This window comes from Myiozetetes cayanensis, unplaced genomic scaffold (assembly GCF_022539395.1).
Source record: "Myiozetetes cayanensis isolate MyiCay16 unplaced genomic scaffold, myiCay2020 scf4, whole genome shotgun sequence".
Classification (NCBI taxonomy): Eukaryota; Metazoa; Chordata; class Aves; order Passeriformes; family Tyrannidae; genus Myiozetetes; species Myiozetetes cayanensis.
The window spans coordinates 62,564,118-62,587,895 of record NW_026087631.1 but is presented as its reverse complement, the minus strand read 5'-3'; the positions used below and the strand labels follow the sequence as shown (position 1 = coordinate 62,587,895).

The 23,778-nt window shown below is 38.5% G+C and overlaps 1 protein-coding gene across 1 annotated transcript in view; it reads right to left on the bottom strand.

The window, feature by feature from the left end:
• The window catches only part of MTMR12 (myotubularin related protein 12), a 32,577-nt gene that overhangs the window by 7,647 nt on the left and 1,152 nt on the right, over positions 1-23,778 (bottom strand). Inside the window, exons 2-11 of the mRNA XM_050329227.1 lie at positions 16,700-16,754; positions 15,667-15,806; positions 13,801-13,873; positions 12,885-13,015; positions 12,134-12,227; positions 9,583-9,706; positions 8,345-8,420; positions 5,927-6,033; positions 3,581-3,705; positions 853-931 (exon numbers count right to left, since the gene is read on the bottom strand). Coding sequence (XP_050185184.1) covers positions 853-931; positions 3,581-3,705; positions 5,927-6,033; positions 8,345-8,420; positions 9,583-9,706; positions 12,134-12,227; positions 12,885-13,015; positions 13,801-13,873; positions 15,667-15,806; positions 16,700-16,754 — 1,004 coding nt within the window. The remainder of the gene's footprint in view (positions 1-852; positions 932-3,580; positions 3,706-5,926; positions 6,034-8,344; positions 8,421-9,582; positions 9,707-12,133; positions 12,228-12,884; positions 13,016-13,800; positions 13,874-15,666; positions 15,807-16,699; positions 16,755-23,778) is intronic.

The window sequence follows — 23,778 nt, the reverse complement described above, 5'->3', positions numbered from 1 at the left end:
TAAACTTGTCCTCTTGGTTATGTCAATGAGTTCCTCAACACATGTTCTTCACTAGAACCTCTTATTAAACACATTTAAATCCTGAATTAATGAGTTGCTAACTATCGATATTTATTAAGACTAGAGGGGACTGGAGCTGACTACAGAAGCACTTCATGGTAACAAGCTGATCACAAATAAACTGACAGATAAAAGAGCTAGCACAAAGCAACATTGAAAACAAATAAAGCTCCTCAGCATTCCACTACAACAAGCCTTAAGTTAGCCAATACCATTCCAACACTTACTCACTGTGGACTGCTGAGAGAAGAAAAAAAGAACTTGAGGAACAATCAGGACAGGAAGGGGACAAAACTGAGAACAACTGTCTTTTTATAAACCTTTGGTGGGCTAACATCTTGAACACTGCAGTTCATCCCATCCTAAAGGATATTGCAGAAGTAGAGAGTACAGAGAAGAATGGCAAGGCTAGTCAGAGACATGGAACAGGTTTCATGCAAGAAACAAATAGGATTGTTTAGCTTGGCTCAACAATCACAAGAGGGTAACTTAGTGCAGGAGAGAAATTACTAGATCTGTATTTTCAATAGGTTTGCTGGAAGAATTGCTATTGGAATGATCTGCTGCTCCTCACATCCTTTACTGTGGGTGACTTAACACAAACCTGCACTGTGAAAAACACTGTCTCAAGCTACAGAAATAAGATACATAAGTGAGACTATAAGTCTGTCTTAATTCTTTTTCCTACTGGTAGTAAAGAATGTTGTTCTATTTCAAGAAACCAGCCAGAAAATCCACTACAAATGCATTTATCAACAATTTGAAACACAGAAAGCTGAGGATATAGCAAACCTGATTATCTCTAGCCAGTTTGTGCTCTCCAGTAATGAAAACCATTTCACATCAGTTGCCCAGAAGTCTGTACTGTTATCTGCAAAAAAACCCAAAACAAAAAAATTGGTTTGTTCACATAGATGTAGTGCTAATTAATAGCCATCCATGGCACTACCCTTCAGTTATGAGCCAATATAAAACAAGCAATACTAAGGAGTCAGCAAGTACCAATCACTGTTAAAGTTGACACCTTATAACCAAATGAGGAAATGAAGCAGTCCTACAAACACCAGTAAAGTTTTACAGCACCATAAGCTTTTAGAAAAAGTATGTGGAAGGTCCATGGCACTCAAACCAGGTAAATAAACCTGTTGAAAAAATGTGAAAGGACAAGAAAATAAATTTACTCAGAGATGATGATCTATAGAAAGCTTAACATAAGGAGGCTGGATTTTGAAAGTCATTACCATCAGAGCCGGAAATGTCAATGGGTTTTACAAGTAGGTTATACAAACTTATGGAATGTAAAACTACCTGAGAAAGGTTTTAAACAGTTTTCACTGCAACTGAAGATGCATGAAAATACATAAAAAGGAACAGCTAACAAACTGGAAGGCCAATTACCATACCCCAAAGTCATTAAAGTCTTACAAATTTCACTAGAATTTCTACAAATTTTTTAAATGCAACCTAAGTCTCCACTGCTTTTATTTCTATCACAGCCAGTAAACAGAAATTGGAAAGCAGTCACAATTTGATACAGTCAATTAAAACCAGAATACATTGCCTTTCCTGCATGAGCCAAACCTTTAAGCCCAAGGTCTGAGAGTTCTTCTACTGAGAAACCACTGATACATGTCATACATCCCTCCTTCCCACTCTTCCCAGGATAGCTTCAGTTCTACATGTTTCTGTGCAACTGGCACCTCCCAAAGTCTCTCCATACAATTCCAATATTTAATTCCAGCCCATATACACTTGTCTCTTCTGCGTCATTCATCTATGATCCTCAAGTACACAGGCATGTATCTATTTTGTTCCTGTAGGTGTTCTGCCCCCATGCCTCTGCCCATCACCCTTGTTCACTACACCTGAAGTCTTCCTTTCCCCAAGTTCTTTCACCCTGACCATAGAAACTAGTTCTCTACAAAAGCATAGGAATGCATCTTCAAAGCTCCCTAGTGAGCTCTCCTCACATGACACGTAGTTTTCACCCATCTCACCACCTTCGCAGAATTTCTTCCCAATGTCTAATCTAAACCTTCCCAATCCCCCTTGTCCTGCCACTACAGGCCCTTGTCAATGTCCCTCTCCAGTCTTCTTTAGGTACTTTTAGGTACTACCTTTAGGTACTGGACAGTGCTATAAGGTCTCCCTGGAGCCTTCTCCTCTCCAGGCTTAAGAACCCCAACTCTCTCAGCCTGTCCTCATAGTAGAGGGGATCCAATCCCCTGAGCATCTTCATGGCCCTGCTCTGGACTCACTCCAACAGGTCAACACCCTTCTTATGTTGAGGACCCCAGAGCTGGATTGAAGGGCTGGCTCCAGGTGGGGTCTCACCAGAGCAGAGCAGAGGGGCAGAATTACCTCCCTTGCCTTGCTGCCCACCCTGCTTTGGATGCAGCTCAGGACATGTTTGGCTTTCTGGGCTGCCAAGTGCACATTGCCAGGTCAAATTACCTAAACCAAATTAGCTAAGCATGTACAGGACACAAATAATGGTTAACATGTTCAGACTTTAAAAGAAAGCAAAGAGGCAGTAAATTTCTGTAAGATCTTAGTACTTCTGCAAAAGGTTACCTGAATGTTTTTCTCAGACTGTCAGTACATAGTGCTATATTCAGCAAGGTACAGTCTACTAACAAACCTTACTTAAACAGCCGTAAGACAAAAACACTTACTGTATTGGAGTTTTAACATATTCCCTTTTGCACCAATAGAAGACAATAATACAGTTACATCACTGAAACATGCAGTATTTCCTGAGAGATGTTAAATGATTCAAATTCAAGCTTTGGCCTTTTTCATATAGGAAGATATAGGAAAAGGATGAATTACCAGAAACTACATTAATAGATGGGTATTTATTTTTAGCTCTTAAGATTCACTGCGGATTTGACAGTGTATTCTGGACAAAATCCTCAGTGTGAAACTCTGGCAAATACCTCATATTGCAAGGTGGAGTGGAACTTTCTTCATGTCAAGAGGTGAGGTCAAAGTACTGTTTCATGGTGGTAGAAGAGTTAAAAAGAGTCTCAAAAAAAAAAAACCCTGAAAGTCTGGAGTACGCTTTCTCCTGGATCCCATTTCACTCCTTTCAAGTGGACAGAAATTAAGCAGCATCATGTTTTGAGATGTGACTAATGTACAACAAAAGCCAGGGCAAAAATTAATCACCATTTAGACTCAACTCTTAACACAGCACAAAGTGTAAAGGTTGACACTTAGCATTCAACTTCAATGGACCACAGACAACTGAAAAAAATCTCTATGAACTTCACTCCAGCTAGTGCATTCCAACTAGCAGGCACCCTCTTTAAAAGTAATTTTCAGATACAGCTTAGCAAGAGGTAGTTAAGTCTAAGAACAACAAACCTTCATTAATGTGCCAGACGTAAGCACAGTGTTCAGTTACATATTTTAAAATCTTCTTTTAATCACTCTCAAAAGCAAGACACTGCAAAAATGACTGCATTCATGAGACATGGCACAGCCTTGTTATGCTTTGCTTTAAAATTTGACTTACCTATCAAAAACAGCTGTTTAAATCTTGTATATGCAGTCTGGATATCTTGCAGAGATGGAAGGCTGCTCGACAAGTCATCCACCCTCAGGAGTTCATATGGAGGTTTGCTAATTGCCTTATAGATTCTAAATCAAATCATTAAGAGATTAAAGCCTTCTGCTTCACAAGTCAAATAATGCAACAACTATTATCACTGAAGACAAAGTTAATAGGCATGGTTTGGGAAAGAGCTGTAATATCAAGAGATAGACACTGTGGAAAGCTAGTGGCATCCATGCATTTTTAAGAGTTGTCTGAAAGGTTGCCTACAAGCTTATAACATCATCATCATCATCATCATGGCTAGGCTTCGCGAACGAAGATTTGAAGCTTATAACAAAATTTGATGCTTTTAACCATTACACCAGTAAAATTACATTCGTGCCTATTTGTGCAGCTACAAATACTGTAAGCACTATTTGATTTTTACTGCTGCTTGTTTAGTATTATCTTCACTAGACACACCAAAATTACTTTGCTAGCAGGCTACTAGAAATGAACCCAGAAAGAAGAGATAGATAGAAACACCCAAACCTCCCAGTAGAAGCTTACAATTTCTCTTGACTTCTACCAACCAAATTGCATTCTGATACCTAGCTTCCAGGTCTGCTAATGAAACACAGGAGTTAAAGAAAATTTGGACTCAAGCAAGACAATATACATTGCACTTCCCTATGTATCTGCTATTTTTTTCCCTTGAAGGAGAGGAAAAAATACCAGACCAGATGAAGCTTTGGTTTGGACCCAGAACATCCCCTCTCATTCAGGTTCCAGAGCTCAGATGAACATCAGCTTAGTAAATATGTCTGCTGTCATGCTGGTTTTTTATTGTCAAGACCTGGGAAAAGTTGTTCTAGCTCATACTTCACAAGTGAAGCCTTGTGGGCACTTTTCCAGGCAGGACAGAGTGCTTTGCTTCCTGTATGTTGTAGCACAGAAACCTGTTTTAAGTGAGAACTACAGGCATACACATCAGAAACACAGCTTACTAGACCTACTGTAAGGTGCCAGAGATCAAAGAAGTGAGGGAAAGCAATCACTGGTCAAATACTATACTTCTTGCAAGTGAAGTAGTAAAGAAGTAAACAACTTGTGCTGGAAGATCTGGCTCTGAACAGCCTTTTCAATAAGATAAGCTGTAATTATAAACATCATCTTTGTGCCTGAGTTGCGGCTACTGTTACCATAGCACGGTATCACACCCTCAGGGACAATCTGCATATATATTTTTAGATACTAATGGTAGAGCACCAGAACTCCACAGCAAAGAAAATCAGCAATACTAGCCTAAGTTCAGACGACCGCAGGAAAGGGATAAAAGTATCAGTCGATACTTTGTAATAGCTTAGTATTAGTTTTACTTGTTTTTGCATCATGAAATAGCATTAGAGTTCTGAGTCACAATCTTCCCCATTTCACACGAGAAGCATTAGAGACTCTGTAGGAAGAGTCAAAAGCCTTTTCTATGCAAGTAATTTTATAAACAAAAGAGTTTTAAGAACCAAATCAAGATACTTTCTGTTAGTTCTGTGTGATTAACAGGCCCTTCCTCTTTGAGGAGCAAGGAGCTGATGTTGAACATACAGACTGTATACATGAGTGATTAAAAGCTTGCTGCTAAGAGAAGTTCTCTCCAGGACACCCAACAGGTTAAAAAGAGCCAAGACCAAAAAGCAACAAGTTATTATCATAATTCTCAGTCAGGCAGCTGTGCTCCTTCCATTAAATTAAACTTTGCATTTTTCAAACTGCCGAACTAATTCAGTTCACTGCCTCAGCTGAAAAAGCTTTGTCTGCCCTCACATCTGAAAGCTGTAGTAGTGAACTGCTACGTTGTCTCAAGAGATTTTAGATCACTTTGTCTAAAGTTATTTAAGAACACAAACCTAGTTCTCAGAAGATGGCAGTCTTAAAAACTCAGCTTGCAAATCCATGTTTAGAGATGGAGTCTACATTTCTCCCACTTGCAAACAGAACTGAGCCCATCAGTTAACAGTACTTTAACTGTACTTAACACCTACAGGCTTTGGTGCTGCTTGTCCTAAATAACACACCATACTTTGTAGAGAGAACCCTCAGACATGTAAACATATTTCCACAAAAAAGCCTTCAGTGAAGTTCCAGTCCTGCAAAACTGACCAATGACGCGGAGTCAAGCGCTTAAACACATTCCACTACAGAAAACTACTTTCAGATCTAGAACCTGTTTCCTGATGTGTGAAAGCTTAAAAGATACAGCATATATGGAAAAAGAGAAGCAAGGTCCATACCAAGCAAAGTGTTGTGGACAGAATAGCTATTACTGACCCATCCAAGAAGGCTTTTTGCATTTGTGAAGTGCTGTCATCCTGTTCTTTGGGAAATGCAGACATTTTGAGAAGAGCAGCACCGTTATGGCAAGACCAACACCAAATCTGCAGAGAGACATTTACCAGGTGATAAAAATTAGTAAGTTGTCCCATACAAGATATTTGCCTAAGTGACTGAGTGATTACACAAGAAATTTCTCTATGCTGTGCTTCACTGAGTTTTTTATGTGTTCAAAAGCTGTATCGGTAGAAGCAAACCTACACCTGCACCAAAATTACATGCCTCAGTACACCGTGTTACCACTTACAAGTTTTAAGTGAAGTTCTAAATTCACACAAACACAAGAAAACAAAACATCAGATTATATAAAAACACTATTTTCTCAACTGCCCTCACAGGTTAAAAAAAAATTGATCAAAAAGTGTGTGGCCAAAAAGTGTGGAATATATGCCGCAGCAAGACAGCACTTGTAAGTAACTTAATATATTTTATCCTTCAGTTTCTCCACACAGCAGTTTTTTCTTATAGTTCAGCCTTAAGATAACTCACAATAGATGCACTGATATGCCTTTCCACGTGAACTATGCATAAAGGGTCATCTAGGCATACAAAATAAAATATTAAACACTCCAAAACTGAATCAGATTGCCTAGTCACAGGTACTTCTCGTAGCAAATCAGTCCTCAAAGCTTCTTACTTAAGTTTCTTACTTCTCTTTACACAGTTTCTTGACTCACACCTACTCCTTGAAATTCTTAAGCTCATCTTTAAACTTGTTTTGAAGCGAGGAGTAAGAATTGTTTTCAGCAGGAGTATCACACAAGGCAAACTGGGAAGATGGAGTTCTGCTACCAATTCACAGTAACCAAGTGGTGCACCTCAGAAAGATGCAGGAAACTCACAAACATCAAGAGTGGAAAAAGTTACTACACTGTCCTTTCACTGCCTTCTCAAACCACTTTAATATGGTCAAGATATCTTTACATTAGCTTCACAAAAGTAATTTGGAAACAATGAGAAGAGTTCTACAAGGCCTCTGAACAATGGACAAAGGAAGAGCTAAAAATGCTGTCATCTATCCTGTTGGAACAGGTCCAGAGGAGAGACACAAAGGTGATCTCAGCCTGTCTCTACAGCAGTGCTCTGATCATCCAGGGAAGAAAAGGCTCTGGGAAGACCTTATTGTAGCCTTTCATTACTTAATAGGTATTGTAAGAAAGGAAATATTTTTTAATAAGTCCTGTGTGTGGACTGTGACAGAACAAGAGGTAATGGTTTGAAACTAAAAGACAGCAGATTTAGAACTAGATACAAGGAAGAAACTTTTTACAATGAGGGTGGTGAAACACTGGATGGAACAGGTTGCCCAGAGAGGTGGTAGATGCCCAGAAACATTCAAGGTCAGGCTGGACAGAGCTCTGTGCAGCCTGATCTAGGAGATGTTTCTGTTCATTCCAGAGGGGTACTAGACAAGATGATGTTTAAAAGGGTCCCTCTCAACCCAGACTATTCAGTGATTCTATGAATGCAAGATGGATTTAAAAAAAAAAAAAAAAAAAAAAGACAACCAACTAACAAACCAAAACACTTCTGTTTGTAAGAGCTAGTGTAATATGTCTCTGACCTTGAGACAAATTGAACTGAACTTTAGGCAGGACAATACAGTGCCATTTTCTCCACAGACCAATTAATTTAATGGCATGAAATGAACATGGGTTTCCTTGGCAAATCTCTTGGACATGCAGCAATTGAGGCAAGACTTCACAAGTGAGATTGCTTTGCTCCTTGTTTCCATCTACTCAGTCTTACTGGTTCTTAAACTACAAGGTAGGAAGCCAAAGCCACCTTGCTACAGGGTGCAAACCAGTATATTTAACTTATTTTCTGTTGGACTGGTAGAACAAGTTTTTCTGTTGGGTTATTTGACTTTGTAGAAGCGCTATATCATCATAGCCATACCATTTACCAGCACCCAAGCCAGGTAACTGGAGGTATTCACCCTCACCTTACACGCATGGTCTCCACCTCAATATCCAAACAGCATTTCAAGTCCTACATCCTGCCCCAGCCAGATGTCAGTACAGCCTCATGAAAAACAGGCTGATGGACAGACAGACTAGTAGTACTTGTACTCTATAGGAAGACTGACATCTGATGTAAGAAAATAGGAATGTGAACAGTAAACACATATTTTGCTGTTATGTCTTTGCTATGTATTACCATGTTTAGTGAAATACAGAATACTTTGAGCACTTCTCCTTCCAGCATCTGTTTCTCTTGAGTAGATGGCCAGGGATATTCAACATGTAAACTGCTGAAACAAGTTCTGAAATAATATGTTGTCACATCTGAAATGCTGGTTGAAATTTTGCCATCTCAGTAAGATTTCTTACCCTCAGCCATACACATACTTACAGGAATGCCTCTGCCTTCATACTTCAAGATACTCTCTTCAGAAATGCATATGGGAACAACAAAATACAAAGGCAGCCTAAGATAACAAAGGAGAATTTCTTGGTCTTAAAAACTGAACAAAGAACAATCTCCAAGCTCCTTTTAATGATGGTGAGTGTTCTAGCCCACATGCTAATTAAATATTCATTCTTACTGCTACAATAATCTTTCCAACCAGATAATTATTTTCATCAATGCTGTCCCTTTATTTTCAGCTGAGTAAGGTATTTTTTTCCAGTCTTGAGCTCTTAATTATTTTCCCTGCAACATTCCCCTGTCTTTCCAAGGTTGCAGTTAAGTACTACATTTAACTGTAACCTCTAAGACTGATTGTAAAGACCACCTTATTTTTCTCATGCTTTGTTATTTCAAAAGATACGCTTGCAGTGTTAGATAACTACTCCTGTTTCCAGGCCTTTAAAGCAGTTCACATCCTAATTCAAGAATGTAATTTAATATATTATGGATTTCCAGCATTAGCCAAGATTAATTATGTTCAAGGCCCAGAGAAGCAACTCTTAAGTAAGTACTCTTAAACTTGGTTTGGGTCTCTCAAGACAGTTGTAGAATAAACAGATTTGTGAAGATCTGTGAAGCCTTTCAAGATTTGACTATTAAACAAAACAAAAGTAGCATACAAAGCTTCGTACACATTCTAAAGGGTTCACCTATAGATGCTACTCAGCTAACCTGGTAGCTACACTCAGCTGACCTTCTCTTAAAGGCAACACAACTTAACCCTCACCAGCACATTTTGCAGATACACTTTAAACCAGGTACTCTTTCCCCATCCAGCCCCCCTCAGCTAAATCAGTGAAAAATCTCTAAAGCATCTAACTTGAAATTTTACCAGAGTAAAGGTGCAGGACTGAGAAAGTGTCATCCTAAGCAGTATGACAGCAATGTAAGTCCCAGATCTACATATTTCCTATTCCATTTTAAGGTGGTGTTCACCAGTCCTAGACCTGCACAAAGCTTGACTGACCAAGGTCCTCAGTAGTCTGACCTGCTGTTGAAATTAACCCTGCTTGAGCTGGAGGTTGTGTAAGATCTCCTGAGGTCACAAATCTAAGTATTACATAAATAAAAATGGAAACCAGATCCTAAAAAGAGCCCTAAACAACTGTATAATCCTCAGCATCAAAAATAGCACTGATTTTTGCAAATCCACAGTTCACTATTCATTAGGGCAAGCTTACTTTTCAGACACCCTGTAGCCTTCATTGGTGGTCACTGCTTTGTATTTCACATTCCCTTTGGTCCGCTCCAGCTCAGCACGCCAGTCCTCAAGTGTATCAAACATCATAGTTTGGTTTCTTCCATCTGTCAGATATTCAATAATGTTAACTTTGCAGACTATCAGGAACTCTTAACACAAAAGCATTCCTATATAATGGAGTTGGTTGCCACTAAGGTAAGGAAGCAAAACCTCTTGTGTACAGAAAGTCAAAGATAAAATGTCTTTTGTACACCACACTGTCTCTGTCTGATCTTTAACAAGACACCTTTTGTCAAATACTGCTGTGACTAATAACTTCAGGAATAGTTTTTTCTATAGGAAATAATCACTTCTCACAGAACTCCCATGGAGTTGAAGTTGTCCTCACATCCGGTCTAAAATCCAGGATACTGTGCAGCAAATACCATTTTATACTAATGCTGCTGACTGGCATCTAATAAATACAGCTTTAAATGAAGAACTCACAGTCATACCAAAAACCTTTCTACAAAAATTCAGATACTACATTTCATTCAAAGTTCATTCTTTTATCATGGAGTTTTGCATTGAACAGAACATCTCAGGCACTCGATAAGAGCAGAAAATTGATTACATCAATTCAGTCTCAGTAATTTCAGCTGAGAACCTTTCCTGTAATTATATTTAGCCACCCCAGCAACAGTTATGACAGCAGCTTGATTTAGCTCAAATCTTGTATAATAACCATATAATTTATGGAGTAATGTCAATTGTTTTAGGCATACATCATAGTTAGTAACATCCTGCAACATCAGCTAACCCTGAAATACCAAACACAGCTAGAACTTGCAGCGAAGACACAAAGGCGACTTGAAACTTTCCACTGTAAGAAGATACGGTTCATGAAAAATGTACAGCTTGAAAGAGAACATTATTAATGAGCTCTTACAGAAAAGTTACAATTTTAAAAGTACCAGGTCATAAGAGGCATAAAAAAAAATTTCTAAAGTTTACTTGGTTTATCCTGTAAATTTCATAAAGGATGAGACTTAGACACTTACTACTGAAAACAGATATTAAAGTATGAAAGAATTCTGGCACAGCACTTCAATGTTGCTATAAAGAATAGGCTTCTCCCACATTTGCCCCGTCTCTCCCTGGAAAAGCTTAGCCTTTCTGATGTTTGTAGCTGAAACCGAACACCAGTTACAGGTAAAGCCTGCAGCAACGACCTGAGCCAGCAACGTGCCCTTGCAGCAAAGGCAGACAGCGTATTCTTGGGCTGCGTCAGGAAATCCACTGCCTACCACCTGAATGAAGTGACCATTGTTCTCAGCCCGCAAAACTGAAGGGGGAGCTGAAGGGCTCCCCACTACACGACAGGCACGGGCTTCGTGGGCCAAGCCCAGTGAAGGCCCATTGTATTCACTGAAGGGCTCAAAGCACCTGGTATGAGGAGAGACAGAGCCAGGATCATTCAGGCTGCAGAGAAGCAGGCTCAGCAGGGGCACAGAGCGGGAAGAAATCTTCCCAGTGTGTATAAACACCTGACTGGGAGTGGAAGCATGGGAGAAGAACACAGAAGATGATTTTAGATTAAGTGACATGACAAAAGGCAGTTATGCACAACCTGAACTGCAGCAAATGTCCAGAAGGACTGTGGATGTATCTGAAACCCAACCAGACATGACCCTGGTAAGAAGCTGGAGTTAACCCTACTCTGAACAAGGGCAGATGGACAGGAACATGACTAGATGAGCTTCAGAGGTTTCTTCTAATCTCAGTGATTCTGAAATTCCTTGACATATTTTGCCAACTGCCTATTAATACCTTGCACACATCAAAACTTCCCTCTGTGAAAGGAATAGATGTTGCTGGTGCAATGAGGATCAGGTTACTAATGCAAAACAGCACTACTGAAGTCTGAACTGTGGAATGCTAGAAAGCGTGCTGACTACTTTTTTATCTTCGGTTTTGCAGCTTATTTTATTATTCAGCCCAGTTTGATTAAGAGGGAAGATTATGTAATAAATCAGCTTTCTGAGGAAGTGAGATGTCTTCCAGAATCTTGCTATGCAAACCTATGCTTTTTTTGCAGTTGCCTGGAAGCACCATATTGCTTGCAAATGAGAGCAAAAAAGGGAAATACTTTTTCGATACGATGCCACTGCAAATGCAATAATTTCAGAATTAGGAGCAGGAAGTTTGGTTCACAGCAATAGTACAGGAAAAACCACATTGATAAAATACACAAAGTATTTTGAGGATGAACCACGTGAAAAGCACTTGCACATATTGGTCACAGTAAATTTTCAGTCCGGGGTGCTACTCTTGCTTGGAAAATTTCTGTTCAACTACCTGAAGGACACAGACTCCAACAGCAGACAGTTTAGAGATTTTAAACAAGTCTAACAAGGGGAAAACTAACCTTCTGAGACTATCTGCCAGCAGGGCAGAGTCAGAAGCCAAGCACACACTCAAATACTAAACATCCCAGACTGCTTAAGGAACTAACTATGCAACAAACAGATCAAAAATAGAAAGATATTTACCTGAGTTGTTTGGGGCAGCTGATGCATAAGAGAACAGAAACAAACGTTTAAGCAGCTTAGGAGTCTGGCTATGATGAACTATACCACTGACGATCTAGAAAAGGACCAAAAATTAACACCCAAACACAGACTGTCAGTGTTAAAAATGTGATTTTTTTTTTTGGCCACCTCCTCCATCCAGATTTTAAACAAAACTGATGGATTCTATCCCCAACAGCTGAAAACTGACTTCTAGTAAGCTTTCTCTGTGGTATGCAAGACACTATACCTACTTAGCCTAAGTAATATAATATATGTTCAACTTCCAGAATTACTCATATTCAAATAAAACCAGTAGACTCCTAGTTTGGAGTTCAGATTAACCTATCAAAAGAACTGAAGTTATCAGGAGACTAACAGCTTTCATAAGAAAAAGGAAGAAGTCTAAAATATAGTGAAATTACACATCACAAATAGAACAGCTTTACAAGTTTGCCTGAGCTGAAGCTGATTTCCTGTAGCACTCTAAAGTTCCAGTTTTCTTTAAAGAGCCAATGCATCTGATCTTTTAACTGCTACACATAATGACATTTAATGAAATCAGTCTTTTACTTTCTCAGAGGTGATCAGAGCAAATTTTTTTAAATGATCAGAAAATTACTTAAAGTTTCAGGGATCTCTCATGTTGAATTTCACCCTTCTCTCATCCTTAAAATTAAACACCCAACACTGAGCTTAAAAACAGAAAAACAAATTAAGTTACTATACTTACTCTTTTCACTTCCTCTTCTTTTGTGTATCTCAGGCAGAAATTAAATACTCTAAGGTCTTTACAGTAGATAATTAACCTTTCTGGGTATTTTCTCAGTTGTCCAGTTAGAAGTTTCTTTTTCTCATCATAAACTGTAAAATTAAAAAGCCTAAGTAAGTATCAAAAAGATATGTGCCATCTGTTGATATAGTTGTACCTGCTTGACTCTTCAGAATTCTCAATAAACTAATTCAAACCCGAGTTTTAGCAAGAGAAAACAATTATCCTACAACATAGAATAGGACACCCTTGTATTAATATACTCAACCTTTTCTTTTGAACCCCTCAAATTACTTCATACAAGGTAGAAAACAAATTTGTAGCAAACCAGCTGCAAAGCACTCCTTGATTTACCTGAAAATTAAAATCTCGTTTTTTCTCTCCTTTAATATCTTGAAGATATCATGGATCTTGTAAAACAAAGTTCCCTTAGACAAACAAGAAGTATCGCCTGGGAATTTGGTACCTGTACTGCTCTGCAGTGCTACTGCTCAAATGAAGTGAATACCTCCACATTTACAGGAATAGTTGATACGCTGTAAGATCTTTGTGCACCAAACTTAAGAGCCTTTTCACAGAGGTACGCTCTCTAGTTTGAATCATTGTACTTTGGAGGAATTGTTCTGTCTCTCCCAGCAAGATAATTAATCAAATTAATTCAGTCAAATAAATTAAAATTAATTTGACAAGCTTGAAGGATAAGACTGGGTTTTGAGAGATTTCCTATCTGTCATTTCATCATTAAATACAACTACAGCTGCTTGTTCTAGACTACCCAATCCTAGTTTCCAAAGTGACAAATCTATCAGTTTTCTAAAAACTACGTACTTGTAAAAGGAGCGCTACAAAACACCTCAGAGGAGAAAAGCTGACCTACCTCCATAGATTTGATCTACACATTGCAGGGTTATGTCATTTTCTCCTACAATTTTATTCTTAAATTCTGGCTCCTAGAACATTAAAGAAAAAATTCTTAGAAATGTCACACTACTAAGCAGTAGCACTTTTTCACAAGCAAAGGATGCATTCAGTACATTAATATCAGCATCACTTCTTATTCTTATAAGCTGTGTAAGGCAGAACACTGAACAATAGTTATTAAAACACAGACAGATGCAGGTTACACAGACACAGTTTGTAAATTGCAGATACAGTTCTTTCAAGTCTCAGCCATGCTTGACATGTAGATAGAGGTTTTACTTTTCCAATAGCTTCAAAGCATGCATTTCTATTGAGAGTCACTTTTCAAACTAGAATCATCCCAGTAAACAGGAAATACAGTAACTTGATGTAATCCAAGCCCATTTGTGACAAGTTTCCTTGCTATGGGAACCTGGCAGGAAATACAAAGCCTCTTAAAACAACAAGCATCCCAAGAATATTCCAACATCATAGCCAGATTTATCACTGGATAAAGTGAAGACACACACAGTCTGATTATCTACTGTGTCACCAAACTTGAAGTGATTTGGAGTTCCCCATACTTTTATCATTCCACAAGTTCAGAGTTAAAAAATGGCATTTGAGTGACACCACAATTAAACACTGTTATGTAAAATATTATTACCAAAAGGCTGATGTACACTACATCAGTAAATTATATTTTGCTGTGAACAGAGTCAACTTTATTCACGTTACTTTCAGGTCTGCAGTACTCTGAATCACGTGGCCAATACCAAATTTTTGTTAAAAGAAATATAGTTGACTTGGCATACTACAAGACCAAGGTCTAAAGTTAGGGGTAGAACAGAAAGTAGCACTGTCATTACTAACTTCCCACACTAATTACCAACTATTTCCACATCACTTGAGATTTATGCTAGAAAACTCCACAACTTTGTCTTAATTCCACAAGGTCCTAAAATCTGAATTTGGCTGCAGAAGCCTTAGTTTTAACACTATAGCTTCATGAAATTTTAACCCAAGAAACTTCTGTCTACAATCAATGTGTGGATCATATTATTCTCACTGTTCTTCACTGTTGAGATCACCTTGCACCCAAGAGCCACATACCAGGCTATCCTGTCACTTTTATCACCTAAATGGACCAAACTGTTTCAATGTTTAAGCATATCAAAAAAGGTGTGGCATTATAATTCCCCTTTGACAGCTCAATTTGAGCATCTAAACCAAAGGAAACAAGATGGAAATAATTTTTAAGATTTGAGAAGCTTTTAGCTTATTCACTGTTTTGCAAGCTCAACAGCACCAGACTTTTAAGTCTTTTCAGTAAACACCTGACTTTGAATGGAATAATTCAGAGCTTCAGTGAGCCACACAAATTATCTAGAGCATTTCCACTGTGCATTAGTTTATTCTGTTTTGTACAGCCCTGAAGTAATTCTGCAGATGTAGCCCAAGTCAAGTCAGGCAGATGTTATCCAGCACCAGAGCTATGTTTGACACTCACACTTCCACAATTGCTACTGGGAAAAGGAGTCAGAAATTGGGTTTAAACGAACAGTTGATTCAATTTTCAAAACAATAGATTCTTTTAACTTAAGCTTCAGCAACTCACAATAGTTATAAACTATGTCTAAGGTAAGTGTCCCCATTAAGCTTACAATGTTTTTACTTGAAGTAGTCTTAAGAACTTGAGGATGCACATGTAGATTAATCTGCACGCATTAAAACACTTGATCTTTCCCTTACACAGGGATACAAAACAAACGTGATTATTTATTCAGACACACTGCATGCTTCAGAGCCTGTTTGGTCACAATTAGAAAACTCGTTTTCCTACATTATCATCTGAAGCAGAATCATCGTCAAGGAAAGAAATCTTGAAGTTTGTGCACACGAGTTTCCCATAGGTGCCGCGATTTGACCCATCTTCTTGTGTATACTTGTACACTGTGCTTGCTTCACAAAGCAGCAGTTCACCTGTACAAAAGAAACACTGACTTGCAACATAACTGACATTTGTAAGTGAATTGTTTCAGTTGCTATCTTAAACTCAGCATTAACTTCCTGACACATTCTCAGAACTCATCTGAAAAGACTTCATCACTGTGACACAAAACCACTAAGAGGCAGCTCCTGAATCAGCACGCTGAGAGCCTTCCAGGTTATACACATTACTCCAGATGGCCCAAACTGCAGATGTTTAGGAGTTCTGTAACCAGAGGTACCTCTGTCATGGCCTACTCTAAGCAGCAGAAGAACAACAGAGTTGCAAAGAACAACCTTGCTAGTGTGTACTTGAAAAAATAAAAACAGACCACAAAAAAGAGTATTCAGTCAATAAACAAGTTAACTCTTCCAATTTTCCTTTCTGTTAAACTCTAAGAATGCTGAAACATTTGAGTTAATTATTTCAAGTTCATCATGGTTAATTTTTCATAGCTTTGACTGAGGATGTTGCTTATTTAGCAGGTACTGGGGTTATTTTAAAGTTTGCAAACAGAAGTTTGCATAAATAATGGTCAACGAAGATCTAGTCTTAGAATTTACAAGAACTGAACTTCAAGTTTAAGAAAATAAAGTTTTAATAGGTATAATCAGACAAACTCTTGGTCTTTCTTAGAAATGCAAGAAACCCAATCCAACAATACTAGTTTATTGTAAACTTTTACTGGTATTTTGTCTTTCCTGATCTTGGAAAACATTTTTTAAAAAGAAATAATTGTAAATGAAAAAAAAAAAAAAGTCTAAACAGTAAATGAGGCATCAAAAGGCCTAAGTAACTCTCAGTAGAAGCAAAGCAACTAGAAAGGAAGTTTCCTCTACTTCTTGTCTTCAGTTCCCAAACAAACAAAAACATATACAATAGTTACCTGGTAACAAACGAGGATTTACTTCCTTTTCTATGGGTTCCTTTATGTGTATTTCCTAAAGAGAGAAAGAGTAATTATTACTTTGAATTATTACCTTCAACAGATGCTGTAAATAACCATACTCTCCCTCTTTAACACCTCACATTCTAGCAAATATGCAAATTAAAATTAAGGAAAACGCCTTCTATACAAAAGAGAGTAAGTTTGCAATGTAATCCTTACACTAAATGTCAGTTGTCTATTAGCTAAATAATTAAGTGATTTGCCACCCACAGTGACAGTTACATGCATTTCTGAACACACATACAGAAAAAATGTATTATCTGTATAAGTAACAGGCAGAAATAAAGCATTACAAATACTTTTTAAGCGCTCTCAGCACACCTGAATGGATAAGCACAAACTTAGTATTACAACACCATCTCCCAGAATTCATTCATAAGCTTTTCCACATATGACTTACTATTTTTTCTAATGCATCCTTCACAATTTTTCAAGGTTCACCCATCACTACCTGTTTTTGCTTTTCTTACGTGTATTATTTCAATCAAAGGACAAAAAGTTACTTAAGAAGTACTAACACGATATGAAAGGGATTTCAGTATCTCAGAGCCAAGAGGTAAAAACCAGTGATGGGATATCCTTAAGTTTGGACCTAAACTGCATAAAATGAACGTTCTCAGTATCGCTTATTTCAGTCTTACGGCACTGATAGTTGGGCTAAAATCTCCAGCCAAAAGACTAATAAACTAGAGGACATGCTACACCCTTCCTGCTCAGCCAGTTCAGAACTTCCTTCTCCAAGTCTGATCACTTCACACGCACTGGAGTCTTTCTGGAAAACTATTAGTTAACTAGAAACACCCCCGGGGCCACAGCAGTAAGCAAGCTAATTTTAGTTTGTCACCAGCATCCAGAGTCAGATACTGCAAATCAAGGCAAGCAATCAAAGGGAGATACAAGCAATAACAGTTTTGCTGGATTAAATACAGAGAAACAAAAGCCCCTGAGAGTACAAAAATAAACCCCCCTGTCCTTCATATAAACACTTGCCCTCAACAGTCAGAAGACCCAGAACAAAGTTTGAAGGTTGCACAGCAAAGCTAAAACCACCAGGAAATCATGTCGTGAGAACAGCAGAGATGTTCACAACAGGCTGAATAAAGGTTATGGAATTAAAACGGTGGAGAAGAAAGAAATCCATAACTACAGGTGGCAGCTAATGCAGAAAGCAAAACACAGTTTGCTGCCTTTGACTTCCAAGAGTGGATGTTGTATAAGTAGATTTTAATCAAAGTTCACACTTGTCAGCTAAAAAATTACTGTAGCTTAAGGTAAACACTGCTGCATTCAGAGAAGATATGCACACACTACTCTTTCTCCAGTGTTGCCTCCTTACCACTGGTAGCTCTAAGCTAAACATCAGATTTACCAGTGACTTTAATAGCCATACCTTATACAATCACTCTTTGTGTGCAGCTACATGCAACGCTGCTCAGAAATTGAATGCCAACAATCACTGCTACAGAACAGTAAAGCAGTATATTAACCAGATTTCAGTGTTTGAACTCATTGCCATGACTAGCATTTTATGTTACTGTTGGCAGATAAGACCTGAGGAAAAAAAATTTGACCCCAAGGAAGTTTTTTATGCTTACACCCATTTGCTAAAATGCAATGAAGCTTTTATAACAGATGTCCAAGGCAAATAATTTTGAACAGGTGCTCTGGGTGTTGGTTACAAGTTAAATCTTCTAAAAGGGATTAGAATTTTCATTAGATTCCATCACAGCAGATTAGAGACCTCAGACAAACACTGAGACCACCTTGTAAAATCCAGTTGTGCTTTGTTGACAAAACCCCACTCACTGAAGTGCTTACTATAGGCAGAATCCCTGCAACATTAAACAGCTTTCAAGAGCTGAGTGTACAGAACAGTTCTATTTGAAAGTCAACATTTATAGTCCCATAATGAATTAATAAACATATTAAAGACACGTATGCTAGGGATAACTAGACTGCAAGCCATGAATGTTGCCAAAGAACCCATGCTGTGGCACTCATTTTCCCAGGGAGGGTACAAAAAATACATTAAATTCTAGTAATGTTTTGTAGATAAAAAAATTTGTATTTGCTCTTCTCAGGGAGAAGGCAAAGATCTTTAGGAAGATACGTTGTTAACTCATGGTGAGTCAGTGCAAGTTGTGCAGGAAACCACACGTTTAGCCACCATCTCCATTCTGTTTCAACTTTATTTTTAACACACATTTAAGTTTTGGGGCAACAGAGATCCTACCACTAACTTAAGAGCCTGCTGACAACTACAGTTCATGCTGTTCAACATCCCTTTAATCAGTCACAGGTTCATAGTCTCCCATCCAGTTCTTTTATCCCTGCATTTGTCTGATTACATGGTGAGGTAATTTGGTTCATAAAATCAGCTGGGATGTATGTACTTGTGCTACATCTGGTTTTGCAATTAGTGCCCACTGTCAGCAGAACTGGCTCATCAACAGGTCAGATGAGCACAGAAACGAAAGGGAAGCAGCAGGAGTAAATCTGTCCTTTTCCACAAGCTACTAAACATATTTGGACTTCAGGAATGAAGATTCCCTTTGACCATTTGTTGAAGCTAAGCATGTAAGCACTTTCCACATGTTAACACAGAAAGCCATGCAGACTCTAGAGAGATACTTCTTATAGATCTATACAGGCACATCTGTAGCTTCCCTTGAGTATCCCAAGCATCATTTTGTCACTTCTTGCTCAAGATACAACACAGGAAACCCTACTAGCAGCCACAGCCAAAAGAAGACACCCATAGGACACCACACAAATGAGGAAAATTAATGTTGATTGCTTCAGATACTATAGAGACAAAGACCTTGACTTTGCTGAGGGTTTTGGAAACTTCTTCCTCAAAGATGCTTCTCACTTGTGCACTCACCTTGTGCTACAGTCCTTTTTCCAGGCTCTGGAACAGTGGTAGGTATTATAGCAATGCCCTTTAATTATCAGTTGTAACAGTGCAGAGTACCAAATCATGCCACAACTTCAGGCTGACATGTAAGGCCGACACCTTATTAATTCATAATGCATACTCCTCCTAGCTAGTTCAAAGCCAATTTCAGGTGACTGCCCTATAAAACCATGAAATGCCAGGAAAAGGAGACACCACAGTGCTCACAGATTCTCTGCCTCAAGGCAGGGGAGAAAACACAATACAGAAACTGTTTTTCTTAAGGAAAGGCTCACCTCTTCTCATCTTGATTTTTACCTGAGTACGAGGAACAACTGCACAGTTTGCAATACCCAGGGGCTACATTCAGCTCTCCACAAAAAAAACATATATATTTGAAGAGACAAGTGTATCTTCCCCACATCTGTCTGGGGAGGTCTTCCCCAAGTGCTGAAGGCACATGTGAGGCAACATCAAGTTCAGGGCAGCAAGGTCAAGCAGCAGCTATGCTTCATTAAAAGGGTCCTAACAGTTGGAGGAGGAAAGGAATCCCACGCGAGTTCTGCTTTTTGTCCTACAGCCTCACCACAACTGAGAGCAATTCCTCTCACTCCACATGGGCGTAAACAACTGTGTACAGCAGATATGATATGAAAAGACAGAAAAACATTCCCTGCATACTAGAACACAGATCCTGTTAGAAAATCTGGATATTTGTTTTTTAATCAGTATTGCAATGTACAGATAGATAGATAGATACAAGTCTGTTGACACTGGATGTTTCTCATCACTCCCAGCAGAGACCATGCATACGGTCTGCTGCTGCAAATTGTATGCCATAAACTCTGAACCCACCATAGCCACAGCAGAGCCTCCATTTATCCATACATGGACATTTGTGCTAGAGGTAATTCCAACAATTAGAAGTAAGATTTTTAGTAAACATACTGAGAAAACATGTTTCGAAGATTCAAATAATAGAGGAACCAGTTATCACTTTCAGGGTATCAAAAGTGTTGGCTGAAAAGTACATTCTTTCAAAGTTGACAGTAAACAGTAGAGCTGTGGGGACACAGGATACTTTCATGTTTTTATATAGTTTTCCACAAGTAAGCTCTGCATGGTGAAGCTCTACATCATGGTGAGATTTGCTATGAACAACTGCTTTTTTTTCATATTTACTTCACTAAAAACCAAAAGAGGGGTGAAAGATAAATGTATAGTTAGGAAAGTTATCAGTTGTGAAAGTTGAACTGTGTACTGAAATACTTGCAAGCTGGTTGTGGTGCTCCAACAAATGAGGTACAGTGCTCCTGCGTAAAATAAATCAAACTTGTGCCTAACAATTCCACCACAATGTCACACAAAAAGGAAAATACCTGCGCAAATGCATAGCATATACTTTGTATTCAGAAACAAACCATATTAAGGACTTGGTATTTTCTTTATTGTCACACAAGCCTAGTCCTATGTTGTATGCCATACAATCCAGAGGATATACTTACTACACTTTAATAACATTGCAGAAAATAATCTCTAACTGCTAATTTCCCTTCCTTTCACTCCATTATTCAACAGTCCATTAGATCACAGCGCATGTTTTCCATGTCCGTTTCATCTCTTATCCTTTCCTCCTTCCTTACATTGTCCTGTCCATCTCCTCTGACATCAGCTCCTGGCTTCCCCCATGTCAGCCCAGCTGTCCTCTTCAATAACTCCTATTCCATATACCACTAACCCTTTAATTACACCACTGCAGTTTTGAAGCAGCATTGTGCTATTTCAAGAGTGATTACTACAGAACACAAAATATTGTAACAAGATTTGCAAGCAAAAAGTACTTGTGGTGGCTATGAGCTAACAAATGTGCAGGCCATGAGAGACAAAGCACAAGAGGTATGAAAATTACCCTCAGCAGTCTGTGGTGTACTCCACGTTTCAGGGACAGGCAGTGTGGAGCAGAATAACATCTTCTGAAGTTTAAGGGCTAACACATGAAATAGCATCCCATAATAATTAACACGAAGGATTTAACTCTAAAGAATGCACGTGCACAAAAAATCAACTTTAAGCTTGAAATCAAATTTAATAGCTATTTTTTTATCCAAATTAAGATTTTTTTTAGGAAAATACGATCTACTTTGTTTGCCCTGTAAATCCCCTCAGTTTTGAAAGTTTGAAAAAGTTAGAAATCATGAAGTAATTCAGTGGTTCTTGTTTCTGTGCCTCCATAGACAAATATTCCAAGTCTATGATCAGACATGTCAAAACATTGACTTTATACCCTAGCATTCACCCCACTTCCTGCAGGGGAGCCAAGTCTGTCCTGAGGGGAAGTGTGTCATTAATATCAACATCCTACAGTCTCACTCTCAACAGACCATTGATTGATCTGTGGTTCCATAAAGCAGAGCATAACTAGGTTATATTTAGTCAGACATCAAAAACACTGCTTTTCCAGACATTCTGGGGGTTCACAGAAGAAAATACTTCTGTTTCTTTAATAAAGAGCATTTTCCTTTCACTCTTTACCTCCATGTGGCCATATATTAACACCAACAGTGTTCCTGTTTCTTTTCTTACTCAATCAAACACACAGAGCACCTTAAAGCTAACTTAAATTTTACTGCCTACTGTGCCCCTCAAGAATCTGAAGATGGGATAAATAAGAGGCGCTAAACCAAAACACAGCTCTGCCTGTTGATTTCCTTATTTGTAAGGCTCCCCTAACCTAGAAGGGGCAGCTTAAGGTCTTAAACAACTTCCCAAGTAAACAAGGACAAGTCCAGAGAACCTGGAGGCTACAAGCAAAGGGGGAGCTACAGAATGACACTACTATATTGCTCTCTGTTGCACAGTGGTTGACAGGAAATCTTTGTGCTGCAGGTCAGAAGCACAATGAGATTCAAGGCAAGGCTCTGCAAATTGAGCAAGAAGTCCACCATTAACTCCAGTGCTACCCAGATGTAACCTCAAGCTCATCAAGTCCCTGAACTGCTGTTTCCCACCTTTTGACAGGACCTGCCAGAGGAAGCAGCATGCTGAATACACCTGTTGCCAATACTCCTCCCTGAGCACATTGAAGTTAACACTACCTTGATCAAATTTCCCAGCTGACCAAACTATGCTCCACATATGAGGAACTAGGAATTGCCCCTAATATTCCAATATTAGGAATTAGGACTGTTCGATCAGTCTAGCTCCATTTTAAAAACTCAGCTACATGAAACTTAACTTGTACAGGAAACCCATGTTCAGAAAGTTATTTTTTCTTGGGTGTATAAAAAATATAGTTCCTTGAGAGATGCTCACTTCTGCTTACTGTAGGATTTTTAATCAGTGTACTTTTTCCAGATACCCAAATAGCCCCACAACTTTCAACATATATCTAACTTTTTTTTTCTAATCCTCAAAAAAGCCACTAAAGTCTTCAGTTTCCTGTGTAACCGTTAAGGCAGTCATAGACTGTCAACAAGAGCAGAGTCACATTTGCTTTACTTGCTACTCACAGCAGACCTCAGTTTCACTGAGTTTCTGAAGGTGCAAAAGAGACACCAAATTTATAACAGAAGTCACAACTGTAACACAAAGTTTCTGCTGCAAGAGTCCATGAAATTCTTAAATTGAAGTCCAAAAAGGAGAGGGCTAAAAGCAGCAGGAATGTGTCAAGAGTTAATGAGTGCAAGCTCAAGTGAATCAGGGTATTTCATTAAGAGCTTCATCTTCCAATATTAAATACTTCTGTTATTGTTCCTACAGCCATCAGGATCATATTTGAGGTATTACATCACCGCAGTTGAAATCAAGTTAAAGCACTCTTTATTCTTTGATATTTTACTATTTTGCACTATATCTATTTGACTTGTACTTTTCCAAACCAGCCATTTTTTCTAGCAAGCTTCAGTCATCCCCTTCACTCATTTAAGTGGTGAAATGTCATCCAATAAGTTCAACAAGTCAAGCTGTAACCTTCACAACATTCAGTTCCCTGAGAACTGAATTTTGTACATTTGTACAAGGTATTTTCCTAAGGTGAAACAGTGATGTTACACAGGAACATATTGGCTGACTCCAGAAATATTTGTACATTTCATTTACACCCATTTTTGCTTGAAAATAC